This window comes from Nannospalax galili, unplaced genomic scaffold (genome assembly GCF_000622305.1).
Source record: "Nannospalax galili isolate Female #2095 unplaced genomic scaffold, S.galili_v1.0 scaffold538, whole genome shotgun sequence".
Taxonomy (NCBI): Eukaryota; Metazoa; Chordata; class Mammalia; order Rodentia; family Spalacidae; genus Nannospalax; species Nannospalax galili.
The window spans coordinates 3,179,186-3,192,497 of NW_008343842.1; the positions used below are offsets into that span (position 1 = coordinate 3,179,186).

Consider the following 13,312-nt stretch of genomic DNA (forward strand, 5'->3'; position numbering starts at 1 on the left):
AAAGAATGTTGACAACTGATTACCGCTAGATGAGGAACAGCTGACCTTCCTAAAACAAAGACCTCTAGATAGGCTGACTAGATTCACCGGATAGACAAGTACCAGGGAACAGCTGGGGTGCTGACCACACAGTACACAGTAGCAGGGAAGACAGAGTATAAGGGCTCTAGTGCCAGGGGGAGTCTATGGGAGGGTGCCACCTGGGAAGTGGATGTATAGATGAATAAGATTGTTTTGGATGTTCTGTGTGTCATACACAAAAAAATCAACAAATTTTAAAAAAATGAGTTATAATTGAGGATGAAGCATAAAAAATTATGTCATGTGAAGTAGTAGAGGTGACAAACATTACCATTTAAATCTACTCAATGACTTTATATCTATACACAGGTGCCAAGGATCCGAGTGCAACCAACCATGACTAGTAATAATCAGATACATACCGATTAGAGATGCATGTGCCAACATCTAAGTGTTATTAGCAAAAACAATGAGTATTTCTGTAAGAAACTATATTTTAAAATTTGTTGATTATCTTTTTTAAAGGTTAAAAACTCATTCAATTTTATGTCTTACAGGGTTTGTACTGAGCTCAATATTGTATAACTGTATTAATTCAACTGTGAAGCTAAAAATTTGCAGCCAATTTTGAAAGAGATGCATCTTTGCTCTGGAGTGGAAATTGTTATTGTATATGTTAAAGCTGTAATGAAATGCTTCCTCTAAAATATATGTGTATATATATATATATATGTATATATATATATTTTAAAGAATGGTTGTTAACTGGCAGGTCCTCTGTAAGAGCAGCCAGTGCTCTTAACCACTGAGCCATCTCTCCAGCCTCCTAGTGATTTTCTTTTTAAATGAGACTCATATCAGCAACTCAGTAATTTTTTTTTTTTGGTCTTTTTGAAACAGGGTCTCCGTGTAGCCCCAGCTGTCCTGGAACTCATTATGTAGACCAGGCTGGCCTTGAACTCACAGAGATCTGCCTGCCTCTGCTTCCTGAGTGCTGGGGTTAAAGGCATGCACCACCACACCTGGCTTAAAATTATTTTTTATTATTTTTTATTATATTGTGTGTGTGTGTGTGTGCATGTGGGTGTGTGCACGCACACCCCTGTGGAGGTCACAGAACAACTTTCAGGAGTCATTTCTCTCCTTCATGTGAGTGCTGGAAATCAAACTCAGGTCATCAGGCTTGGTGGTAAGCTCCTTTACCCACTGAGCCATCTCAGCAGCCCTCAAGCAGCAAGGTTTAAAATCAAATATTCTGATTAAAAAAGCAACTATGTTTCCATAAGAGCAGAAACCTTTGTAGCTAAAGGAAAAATGCTGCAATTCATCTCCTGCGGTAGTCTCAAATCTAAACTCATAGATTTAGGACTGTTCTTTTTTTTAATTATTTATTCATTTTTTTATGTGTGTGAGGGTTTTGCCTGCACATATGTAAGAGACTAGACGAGAATCCCATCCCTTGGAACTGGAGTTACAGATGATTGTTAGCCTCCATGTAGGTTGCTGGGAACCCAGGTTCTTGGCAATAGCAGCCAGTGCTCTTAACTGCTGAGCCATCTCTCCAGCCATGTTTTATCTTACTTTAAACTGACAGTAATTGCATGTATTTATGTGGCATAGTGCAATATTTCAGTACATGCTTACTTTGTGGAATGATCAAAGCAGACTAACTCACAAGTTCATCACCTCCAGTATTTATCATTTCCGTGTAGTAAGAATGTTCAGGATCCTCTTCTCTTACTATTTAGCAATAGAGTATACATTATCATTAACTATAATCACTGCCCTGCGCACTGGAACACTAGAGCTTTCCTATCCTGTGTTTCTGTACTCTTTGACCAGAACTTCTCCATTCCCTGTGCTCCCACAGACCCTATGCCCCCACTCCAGCCTCCAGACACAGATTCTAGTCTACTTCTGTGAGGCTGACTTAGACTGCACATGCAAATGCAGTCACATGGCCTTGGCCCCTCTGTGCCTGGTACACAACATAATGTTTTCTAGATTCATCCACGTTGTCACAAATTATGGAATTGGTTTGTGGAGGCCCAGTAGAATTCATATATATGTGTGTGTGTGTATATAGATGCCACATTTCTATATTTTTATTTTATGTGTATGAGTATATTGCTTGCATGTAGGTAGGTGCACCATGTAGTACAATGCCTGTGGAGGTCAGAAAAGGGCATTGGATCCCCTGGCACTGGAGTTATGGATGGTTGTTAGCTCCCATGTAGGTTCTGGGAGTCAAACCTAGGTCCTCTGCAAGAACAGCCAGTGTTCTTAACCCCTGAGCCATTTTTCTAGCCCCAGATGGCACTTTTTTTTTAGAGCTGTTTATCTACTAATGGATGGTTAGGTTGTTTCCGTAGCTTGGCTACTGTGGATAAAGCAGTGAACATGGGCATGCAGCATACTGATGTTGATTCATTTGTGTGTGTTTATGCAGAGAGAGAGAGAGAGAGAGAGAGAGAGAGAGAGAGAGAGAGAGATTTAAGAAAATCTTCCTTTATCTCTTACAACCTTGGGCTGAGTGCATCTCTGTATGATGTAGTGGTAAGCTGCTCATTCATAGATGGTTAGCAAGAGCACAGGCACACACACCACTTACACTTGAAGGTAGTTAAAAAGGCTCTTACTAACAGGCTATAAGATAACTAACAGAGAGGCATTCCTTGACCTTTTATTACCCATCAATAGGTGAGGTTGGGTAGGATGCCTGGAGAAAGCCCTATAGGAAGGGAGTCCACTTCCATCTTCTTCTCAGATCTATAGGCAAATTGGAAAAGGAACTGGGGCCAAGTAATGTGCTCTGTTCCAATAGGAGCCAGGGAAGTATCTTCCTAGAGAACCCTGTGATGAACTAGGAGACACAGGTCTAAAGCCGTCAATATTGGACAGGATCCTGGCGGGTCTTCAAGGCACTTACTTCAATCCTACTGTCTCACTGACCCTTCACCAACATGAGGAGGAGGAGTGGGTACTAAGCTGTGTGTGTCTATTCCCATAGTGATGTGTGGTGATTCTGCTCCTCCTTAAAGATAGATAGAGTCTGCACATTGACACTTAGTAGTAGCTATGGTTTAGTGTCAAACATCCTCCTTGAGCTCATATGTTTGAACACTTGGTCCCCAGCTGGTGGCACTGTTTTGAGAGGTCTTGGAAACTTTAGGAAGTGGGTCTAGCTGGAGAGAAAGATGCAGAACTAGGATTGCTGGATTACATGGTAGTTCTAATTTAGTGTTAAGTAGCCTCCATCCTGTTTCTCCATTGCTCTGCTAATCTACAAGCACCATCCTACTTTCCTTGCTGTTGCTGTGAAAACACTGACCAAAAGAAGCTTAGGGAGAAAAGGATGCCATGATACAATCCAGGCTGGCCTCGAATCCACAGTGATCCTCCTGCCTCAGCCTCATAAATCTTGGGATTGTAGGAGTGTGCTACCACACCCAGCCAACTGGCATTAAGGTTTATCAGTTCAGAGCCAAGCTCGTTTCACTCACCTACATAAGCCCTCAAAATTGTGGGATTGTTTTGAAGCAATTCATGAAATCAAATTAGGGCAGAAACTCTCTATTAATGTAACGTAGCACATGTATTTTATCAATCATAAAATAGACATGTTTTCACATTTCTGATATTTGTACCCATTATGTAATCCATATTTTAATTTTAAGCATTTTTTTTCTTTCTAGATAGTAAATAGTGGTGCAACTTAAAATTTATTTTATTTCTAACTTATGTGTATGTGCTTACTGGTGCTCACAAGGGCCCGAAGAGGGCATCAGACCTTCCTGGAGCTGGAGTTACAGGCAGTTGTGAACTGCCCATTGTGGATGCTGGGAACCAAACCCTGGGTCCTCTACAGGAGCAGTATGTGCTCTTAACCGCTGAACTATCTTTCCATCCCAACTTGAAATTTATTAGTAGGAATGGTGAATTAAAAACAACCCCTCTTCTGATCTCTGTGAAGTCCTGTTAGACATACACAGAATTTAATTTTTTTTAATCTTTAAAAAAAAGCATTTTACAGTAAGTTCTAGTGAACACTGGAGACTCCTTGGGATGCATGCATCATGGAAAAAAATTAAAAATGATTTTAAGTCTGCCACACAGACTTAATGTCACTGATGGGCACAAGCAGTTGGAAAGGGATGTTGTGGGCACTGAAGACACGAGAGATGAGTGTGGCTTTGGTCGTGAGCTTAAAGCGATAGAGGGACTGCCACGGAAACATGTATGGTGAGACCTAGTCTGAGACGTTTAAGAGGAGGGTGGGGAAGCGAGCCAGTGTGTAGAACGCAGCATATTTGCAAGGACTCCCAGGCCCTCTGAGTCTCACCACAGTCCCTGCCTTCCTCTATTGTTCCAGGTCATCTACACAGAACGATTTGAAAACAAACAGGAGCATGACTCTTCGTCCAAAAGCCTGATCCGCTGCTCCTACCTGGGCAGCAGGGACATGAGCCAAAGCACCTATGAGGAGCAAGCGCCTCACATGGCGTCCTCCACATCCCAGAGAAATCAAGGCCAGAGCTACAAGGACACAAAGAAATCCTGGCTGTCTAATAACCCCTCGAGAAACGGCTCAGGTGCACCGGAAGCCGCAGAAAGCCTGGTGCAGAGCAAATCTATCATCCTCCCGCACTCGGACTCAGGTGCCCAGACCAGCACCCACACCATCATTCTGGATTTCTCCATGGTGCACTATGTGGATTCTCGGGCTTTAGTTATATTAAGGCAGGCAAGTACCAGGGAGGCCCTTGCCACAGGCTCCGATCCCCTCCCACCACGCACATCCCCCACACTGCATCTCAGTGCAATCCTGTGAGTCAGGGATGGCCAGAGGCGGCACACCGAAGGTCATTTATAGTCAAATCAGAATAAAAGGAAAACAAACCACCTCTGGTTTATTAGAACTAGAGTCGGATTCATAGGCACAGATCACGTATTGTTTCTCAAGGAACTGGAAAAAAGAGGGAACTTCTTAACAGAGCTCTCAGGACAGCTGTAGGTCTTCTCAGGGACCAGGGCCCGGAAATACGGTCACCAAAATTTCCCCCTGACAGCTGCTCCCAGACAGGCACTGGGTATCCAGAACTCAGGCCAGAAGAAATGATACCTCAAGTCTGGCCTATCTGGCCAGTACCTGCAGGGTTCCCGGGAACAGGCTTTAGTTTCAAAAGTCTGAGCTTCAGGCTAGGATGTGGGGCCAAGCATCAGAACATCCAGGCTTTTCACCACTTCTGCTCCAGAGAACAGTGCTCATTGTGCCTCTCTGACCTCCAGTCTGCTCTTTGACATCACACATCCACACCTGGCCTTCACCAAGGGCTTTCTGATCCTCCCTGTGGAGGCTTCTTTGCCTAAGAGCTGTAAGACACAGGGCCTACTGCTATGTCCACAGTCTTCTTTATTCCATGTACACCTACAGAAGGAAATCATTGTGCTTTGCTTATTTTAAAAGTTAAAAAAAAGAGAAATTAAGCCCACTTTAATCCATTCTTACTGGAGGTAAGCACCTAGTTTACACTGCTTTTTTTGTTATTTAATTTCTTTTTGTTTTACATGTTTGAGTGTTTTGCCTACATGTATATAAGGGTACCTGTGTTGTGCAATGCCCGAGGATGTCAGAAGAGGGTGTCAGATCCTCTGGAACTGCAGTTACGGACAATTGTTAGCCACCGTGTGGGTGCTGGGAATTGAACCCAGGTCCTCTGAAAGGGCAGCCAGTGCTGTTAACCACTGAGAAGTCTTTCCAGCCCCAGCAAACCTTCTCCTCATAGAAACAGTGCCCCTGTCGCTCCCCACCCACCATGAGATGGTCTGGGTATCTTTTGTGTCCCAGGGGCTTTAGACATTCCTGGCACACAGAAGCCCTGTCACCCAGTGTTTGTAGCCTTGGGAAGCAGAGGCACTGATTCCCCAGCTGCTGGGTGGCCAGCAGGGTATTGAACCCCCCGGCTAGCCTTCTGGTGCGCACACAGCTCTCTGACACCTGCTGTCTCTCTCCCTGCAGATGTGCAACGCTTTCCACAATGCCAACATCCTGGTGCTCATTGCTGGGTGTCACAGTGAGTACCCTTCACCCCTGAGAGGGCTGTGTCTTGCACCCCAGGGGCCCTGCTCCTCTGGCACTGATACCTGTGTGTTCTGGGTTCGGTTTGTAGCCTCTGTGGTCAGGTCATTTGAGAAAAATGACTTCTTTGATGATGGCATCACCAAGGCCCAGCTGTTCCTCAGACTCCATGACGCCGTGCTGTTTGCCTTGTCAAGGAGAATTTCTGAGGCCTCCGAGTTAAGCCTGGACGAAACAGAGACGGTGATCCAGGAAACCTACTCAGACTCAGAAAAGGTTGTATGATGTGGGACCTTGGAGCTGGGGGAGAAGGGGGCAGCCCAGTTACCTGATCAGAGGTAGACCATGTCCTGCAAGGACTTTACTGTGCCTGTGCCAGAGTCGGAGTTGCTGAGCATACTCTTAGACCAACTGGTAAACAGCAGAGATCTGAGCCTTAAGGATCTCCACTACCACAACTTCAGGGTTGTGAAGCCCAACAAGAGTGCACCCAACCCAGCAGAGGCCTGGGGCACCCTTGTACATCCATCATGACTAGTGCCACCAATTTCTAGACATTTGACACACCCCCTTTAGACAAACTTTGACAGCCTACCCTGCCTCAACCTTTGTGGGTAATAAGCCTGATGAGCTAGAGGAAATGGCTCTCTGTCCTTCCAGGACTTTGGATATTATTTACATTGTGAGTAATCTAAGGTTCATTCGACACAATGTAAAGGAGAAAGACTCATGAGTCAGCAGTTTGAACCGTTTATTAAGACTGCTCTATTCACTCTAATACTAAAGACCCGGGTCTGCCTGGGAATTCTCAGATCGATCTCTTTGGGCTTCCACAGACAAGGAAATTAAAACAGAGATAGGCATCAAATGTTATCTAATGATAGAAATTATTTTCAGTCAACTCTGAGAAGCTTTTGACTTATTAGATTTTAATAATGGTTGAGTTTTTATAACAACCAAGGTGATACCACAATAACGTGTTTTGAAACATTCCAAGTGAAAAATATACAAGCTTGTAGAACACAGCTCATTTTTCCTTTCTCCTTCCTTCCCCTCCGTTGCCTTTCCTTTCCCTCTCTTCCCCTCCTCTCCCCTCCCTTCCCCTTCCCTTCCACTCCTCATTTCAGTATATAATGTAAATACAACATTTACCTATATGTAATCATTTTGAGCTTCACCATCTGTCTTAATGCATTAGTGTTGCTATATGATTGGTTAATTTATAAATAATAGAAATTTGTGTCTCACCATTCTGGAGACATAGATGTTTAAGATTGAGGTACCAGCAGGTTCTGTGTCTGGTGAGGGCTTGTTCCATCATTGGTTCATGTGGCAGAAGGGAGGAGTCCCTCCAGCCCTCTTAGAACATGAGGGCAGATCCCTCATGACTCCATTGCTCTTCCTTTTCACTCCCACCACAGTGGGCTTTAAATTTCAACATGCATTTTGAAGTCTTCACATTCAAACAATAGTACTGTCTTACCAGCTGTTGAATGAGCCTTTTCCCCTCGCTGGTTTGATGAAGGGTTTTCATAAAAGAATTATATCATTATGAAAATGAAAGCCTATTTGTAGCTTAGGAGTTTGTTGCTTCATTGTTCTGCTTAGCTTTAGTGCCACACCATTTTGATTAGCACTGCTTTATAATGCATTTTAACATTTGGTCAAGAAGTCTTGTGAAAGCATTCTGTTTCAAATTTTCCTAACTCTGGGGCTAGAGAGGTGGCTCAGTGATTCAGAGCTGGTACTGCTCTTACAGAGGATCTAAGCTCAGTTCCCAACACCCATGTTGGGTGGCTCACAACTGCCTGTAACTCCAGCTCCAGGGAATCTGACATCCTTTTTTGGGCTCTGTGGGCACTGGCTCACATGTACATGCGCATACATACACATAAAGAGTTAGATTTTTAAAAAATTTTAATATTGGAGCTGGAGAGATGGCTCAGCAGTTAAGAGCACTGATTGCTCTTGCAGAGGACCCAGATTTGATTCCCAGCACCCACATGGCGGCTACGAACCATCCTTAACTCCAGTTCCAGGGGAATCCGAAGCCCTCTCCTGACCTCTGCGGCATTGCACAACATGGGTGCACTCACATACATGCAGGCAATAACACTCATGCACATAAAATAAAAACAATAAATAATTTTTTTTAAATTTAAGCCAGACGTGGTGGTGCACACCTTTTATCCCAGCACTCAGGAGGCAGAGGCAGGCAGATCTCTGTGAGTTCAAGGCCAGCCTGGTCTACATAGTGAGTTCCAGGACAACTGGGGCTACAGGGAGACCCTGTCTCAAAAAGACCGAAAAAAAAATTTTTAATCTTTATTACCAATTTATTCTTCCAAACCAAGTTTTGAATCTTTGTCAAAAGGTTCCATCCTTTCCTCTGAAACAAAAAGAAACACCATTGAAATTTTCTCTGGAATTACAGTGAAATACAGAATAAACTGAGAATTTATACTGGAATCTTTCCAGAATTTCTTCTTCCTGTCCAGGAATGTGGATTATCAGTACATTTATTCAATATTGTAACATTTCATTGAGAATAAGGTTTATTTTTTGTTTGGATGGTTTTTTTTCGGGGGGAGGAATTGGTCTTTTTGAAGCAGGGTCTCCCTGTAGCCCCAGCTGGCCTGGAACTCCACTATGTAGACCAGACTGGCCTTGAACTCAGAGATCCGCCTGCCCCTGCCTCCCAAATGCTGGGATTAAAGGCGTGTGCCACCACCCCTGGCCTTGTTTTGCAGTTTTATAACAAAAAAATTATTTTATAAAATAAGTTTTTATAGTTCAGGAATGGTGGTTCACACTTGTTTTTTGTTTTGTTTTGTTTTGTTGGTTTGGGGTGGTATTGAGACAGGATCTCCCTGTAGTCCCACCTAGCCTGGAACTCTCTATGTAGACCAGGCTGGGAGATCTACCTGCCTCTGCCTCTGCCTCCAGAGTGATGGGATCAAAGGCATGCACCACCACACCCAGCTGGTGGTCACACTTATAATTCTACCAACTCAAGAAGCTGAGGCAGGAGGATGACTTGAACTCAAAAATTCATGTAGCAGGACTCTCCTCCCCCATGTCACACTAAAAGCAACAACAGTAAAAATAAATTTTCTTTCGCGTTTAGTGCTCCATTGGACAACTCAAGACAGAAGGGGGACATTGATGTTTAGAAGTAATTTGGCTGCCTCTGAATTGTCACTAGTCCTGAGAGGTTTCATTGTTAATTCTATTAGGTTTTCTTTATTTAAAAAAAAAAATTATGGTACTGGAGAGATGGCTCGGCGGTTAAGAACACTGGCTGTTCTTGCAGAAGACCCAGTACCCATATGACATCTAACAACTGTCTGTAACTCCAGTGCCAGGGGATCCGGCAGCCTCTCTCTCCTCCACAGCAGGCATTGTACGACATGGGTGTACTTACCTACATGCAGAGAATACACTCATATGCATAAAAATAATAAATAAAATATTTTTTAAAAGTTTACAGGGCTAGCAAAATAGCTCAGCAGGTAAAGGATCCTGCAGCCAATCCTGATGACCTGAGCACAAGCCCCAGGACTCACAATGGAAGGAGAGAACCAACTCTCACAAGTTACCCTCTGACACACACACACACACACACACACACACACACACACAAAGTAAATAAAGGTAATAAAAATTCTTAATTGCTAGAGAATAATATGCCTGTCTCGTCTATGTTAGAATTCTTATTCAATATTATGTACTATTACATAAGTTAGTGTTTCCTGAACAACTTCAGCAAGTCTTGCCCAGTGAGTCTATACTCAGGCTTATGGTAACAGTTGGCTTTCAGTAGACATTATTGACTATAGTTGTTTTGTTTTGTTTTGTTTTGGTCTTTTTGAGACAGGGTCTCCCTGTAGCCCCAGCTGTCCTGGAACTCACTATGTAGACCAGACTGGCCTTGAACTCACAGAGATCCACCTGTCTCTGCCTCCTGAGTGCTGGGATTAAAGGCGTGCACCACCAAGCCCGGCTGACTATAGTTTTTAGAAGCGATTCTCTACTAACATTTCCTTTCGGGGATTATATGCAGAATTGGAACTGAATATGACTTTTTCTCCCTGGCATTTAAGATACAGAAGATTAGGAAAGGAGCAAGTTTTATTTTGTTATGTGTTAAACTCAAGTTGTCCACTAAACAAGGAGTAGTGAGGCCCACGGCGGAGTGGGTGTGAGGACCTACAGATCAGAGGAAGGTTTATAACCCGAGAATCATTGTCATATAAACAGCAACAAAAATTAGGGACCTATGTAAAATTACCCACAGGGAGACTATGGCTGGGGAAGAGGGCGCCAAGATGGAGGTCCAGGACATGCTGGCATTAAAAACCCAGTGGACACGGGACACAGCAAAGACATCAAGAAAGAATAGCTAGGAAGAGAGAAGGAAATGCAGAAGAGTGTCACGTGATGAAAGAGACACTGTAGGAAGGGGGAAGACATGCATTTTGTGGAATGCTCAGCCTTTGAGGCTGATTCACTCTGTCTTGGGGACACCTACTACTTGACAGGCTCAGAGGTGCTTGGTATTGGGGACACCTAGAATGAAGCTCTGTTGTATCACAAAGAAGCTTAGAGCCAGTTGAAGGGTAGATTTGTAAATAAATGAGGGGATGACAGCAGTGTGTGAGGAGTAGGTGGAGCACAGAGGAAGCTGGGAGGCTGGCCGGCCGTCTTTGTTCTGCATCTAGAATGAAGAATAAATGTATATGGATGGTTTGGAGATGGACAAGGCAGGCAAAAGGAATGGCAGGAGAAAGGTAAGCAGCAGTCAGGCTACAACTGAGGGAGGGTATCACTGCAGAGAATGCCGGCAAACGTGGCAAGAGTTCAGGCTACATGCAAGCTCAGACGGCCTGTCAAGGATTGGGTTGGGGGTTGGTAAGCAAGATCAAGAAGACAAGATGCTTCATGAAATCGAGTCTAGCTAGAAAAGCCAGAGAGGCCAGGCGTCAGAGGTTGAATGAACCCAAAGAACAGTGAATAGCTAAGAAACCAGAGGAGAGCCATAAATGTTTTCTACTTTGCCAGGAACCCATAGTTCTAGTACCTTAAGTCCTGTTGTGTTCTGAAATTCCTTGACTGCTCAGAAGTAAAATTCATTGGCCATTTTTAACTGTCTAACTGTGTCTGTTTCAGAATGGCACTCTGAGACATAAAAAGAATGCCGGCGTTGTAGAGGGCCCCCAGCACCTAAGTCCGAGCTTCGTCAAGGCTCAAGGGTCAGCAGATGAGGTTTCGGACTTTGACCTGGAGCTGGAGCCCATGCTGGATTCTGACCAGGACGGGCTGGGTCTCAACCTGGACCTAGACCTGAACTTGGACAGCGAGTCAGAGCTGGAACCTGAATCTGAGCTGAAGTCTGAGGTCCCTGCAGAGACTGAGCTGGAGCCAGACACAGAGCTTGAACCAGATCCCCCAAGAGAGCCGGAGATAGATGATGAGCCAGAGCCAGGGCACAGGCCGGAGCCTAGATCCAGGATGAGGGCTCACAGCCCTTGGCGGTCCTACAGGTCCACCTACCACTTTGCGACTGCAAGCTCCCAGTCTCAGACACGATCACCAGAGAGGAGACCACCACACACTCATTCAAACTCACCCCAGTGCACCAGCAACGAAGGCGCTCCTTGGGCGAGCTAGAAACAGTGCAGAACTCATCTCAGCCAGTCCTTCCTGCCCAAAAGACATTGCTTGGTCACAAGACCTAGACTGGGTACAAGTCAGCAGTCCTGGCATTATGACCCCTTCACCTGCTGCCTTCTTCCTGACAGGGAGTCAGGGAGTCACACACCCATCACACCCCCACGATATAAGACTCAAAGTCAACAGTTGTCCTGAGTTCCTTCACCAAGCTCCCCTGATCTCCCCTTCACACAGCCCACATCTGGGGTCTGTGACAGACCATCTCTAACTTCTTCCTCTCATCTCTGCTCCCCTTTCTCCAAAGAGATGAGGCTCCAATAAATTATATACCTCTACTTGGAGTTACCTTCCCTGTACCTTCTCTGTCTTCCATATCCCTGAGGAAATATCAAGGGAGGTGGGGAGTCCAGAAGAGACTGGCCATAGCAGAGGAAGGTAATTAGACCAAAGAAAACTTGGTGGTATTTGGAATTTACATGAAAGATTTTAAGTATCTGCACAGAGGAAACAGGCAGGTAGGTGTGGGGGACCCAGGTGGAAGGCAAGCCAGGCTCATAGCCTGGAGCACCAGAGCCTCCACCCACTGTCCTGGGTTCATTGGCCAATCAACTGTGGCAACTGAGCATGGTGATGTTACCTCTCTCATCCTGGCTTCAGGCTCAGGCTTATCTACAGCCAATTTCTTTTCCCAGTCAGCCTGGAATCAGCAGTCCTACAGGGCCACGCCTAGTTCAAAATCTGTGACAGATACAAGCCCCCCTAGCACTAGGAAAAACCTGTCATTACCTGTTTTGCCCAAATCCATTCAAACCATTATTTCTCACAATAAAAATATCTAGTCATAAGTGAAGCTTAGAAGAAAAATACAGAGCCCTGGCCACAGACACAAGAAACTTTAGGTCTTATTTCCAACTAATAAATAGGATCCTTGTGCTTAAGTTTTCAGTCTCTCTTGTTTGTTAGGTGAAAGAAATTAAAATGTAGCTGTCTGGGGCTGAGGAGATGGTTCAATAGAGAAAGAACCTTGCTGTGCAGGCGTGGTGGCCTGAATTGGTGTATACAAAGCTACACAAGGCCTCATGTACCTGTAAACAGTACTGAGAGGCAGAGACAGGAGGATCACTGGGGTTCACTGGGCTAGACACCAGCCTAGCCAAAAAATGGTGAGCTCCAGATTCAGTGAGAGACTCTGTGTTTTAGTTTACTTGCTGTTGCTGTGATAAAACATCATTTAAGTAAACATTCCTTACTAACTAGTAAGGAAGAAAGGGTTTATTTGGTCTGTAGTTCACAATCTGTCATTGAGGGAAGGCTCGGCAGTAACCTGGAGGCAGGAACTGAAGCAGAGACCATGGAGGAATACTGCTTACCAGTTTGCTTTCCTTGGCCTGCTCAGCTACCTTTCTTACATAGGCCCAGGCCCACTTGCCCAGTGACCACACCACTCACAGTGGGCTGGGCCCTCCTGCATTAATTAGCCATCAAGACAGTCCCCCACAGACATACCCACAGGCCAGTCTGATAGAGGAAATTCCTCAG

General features: G+C 44.7%; 1 protein-coding gene across 1 annotated transcript in view; it reads left to right on the forward strand.

Moving 5' to 3' along the window:
- The window catches only part of Slc26a8 (solute carrier family 26 member 8), an 86,204-nt gene extending 74,434 nt beyond the window's left edge, over window positions 1-11,770 (forward strand). Inside the window, exons 18-21 of the mRNA XM_008840203.2 lie at window positions 4,394-4,765; window positions 6,041-6,095; window positions 6,192-6,376; window positions 11,270-11,770. Coding sequence (XP_008838425.1) covers window positions 4,394-4,765; window positions 6,041-6,095; window positions 6,192-6,376; window positions 11,270-11,770 — 1,113 coding nt within the window. The remainder of the gene's footprint in view (window positions 1-4,393; window positions 4,766-6,040; window positions 6,096-6,191; window positions 6,377-11,269) is intronic.
- The last annotated feature ends 1,542 nt before the right edge of the window (window positions 11,771-13,312 follow it).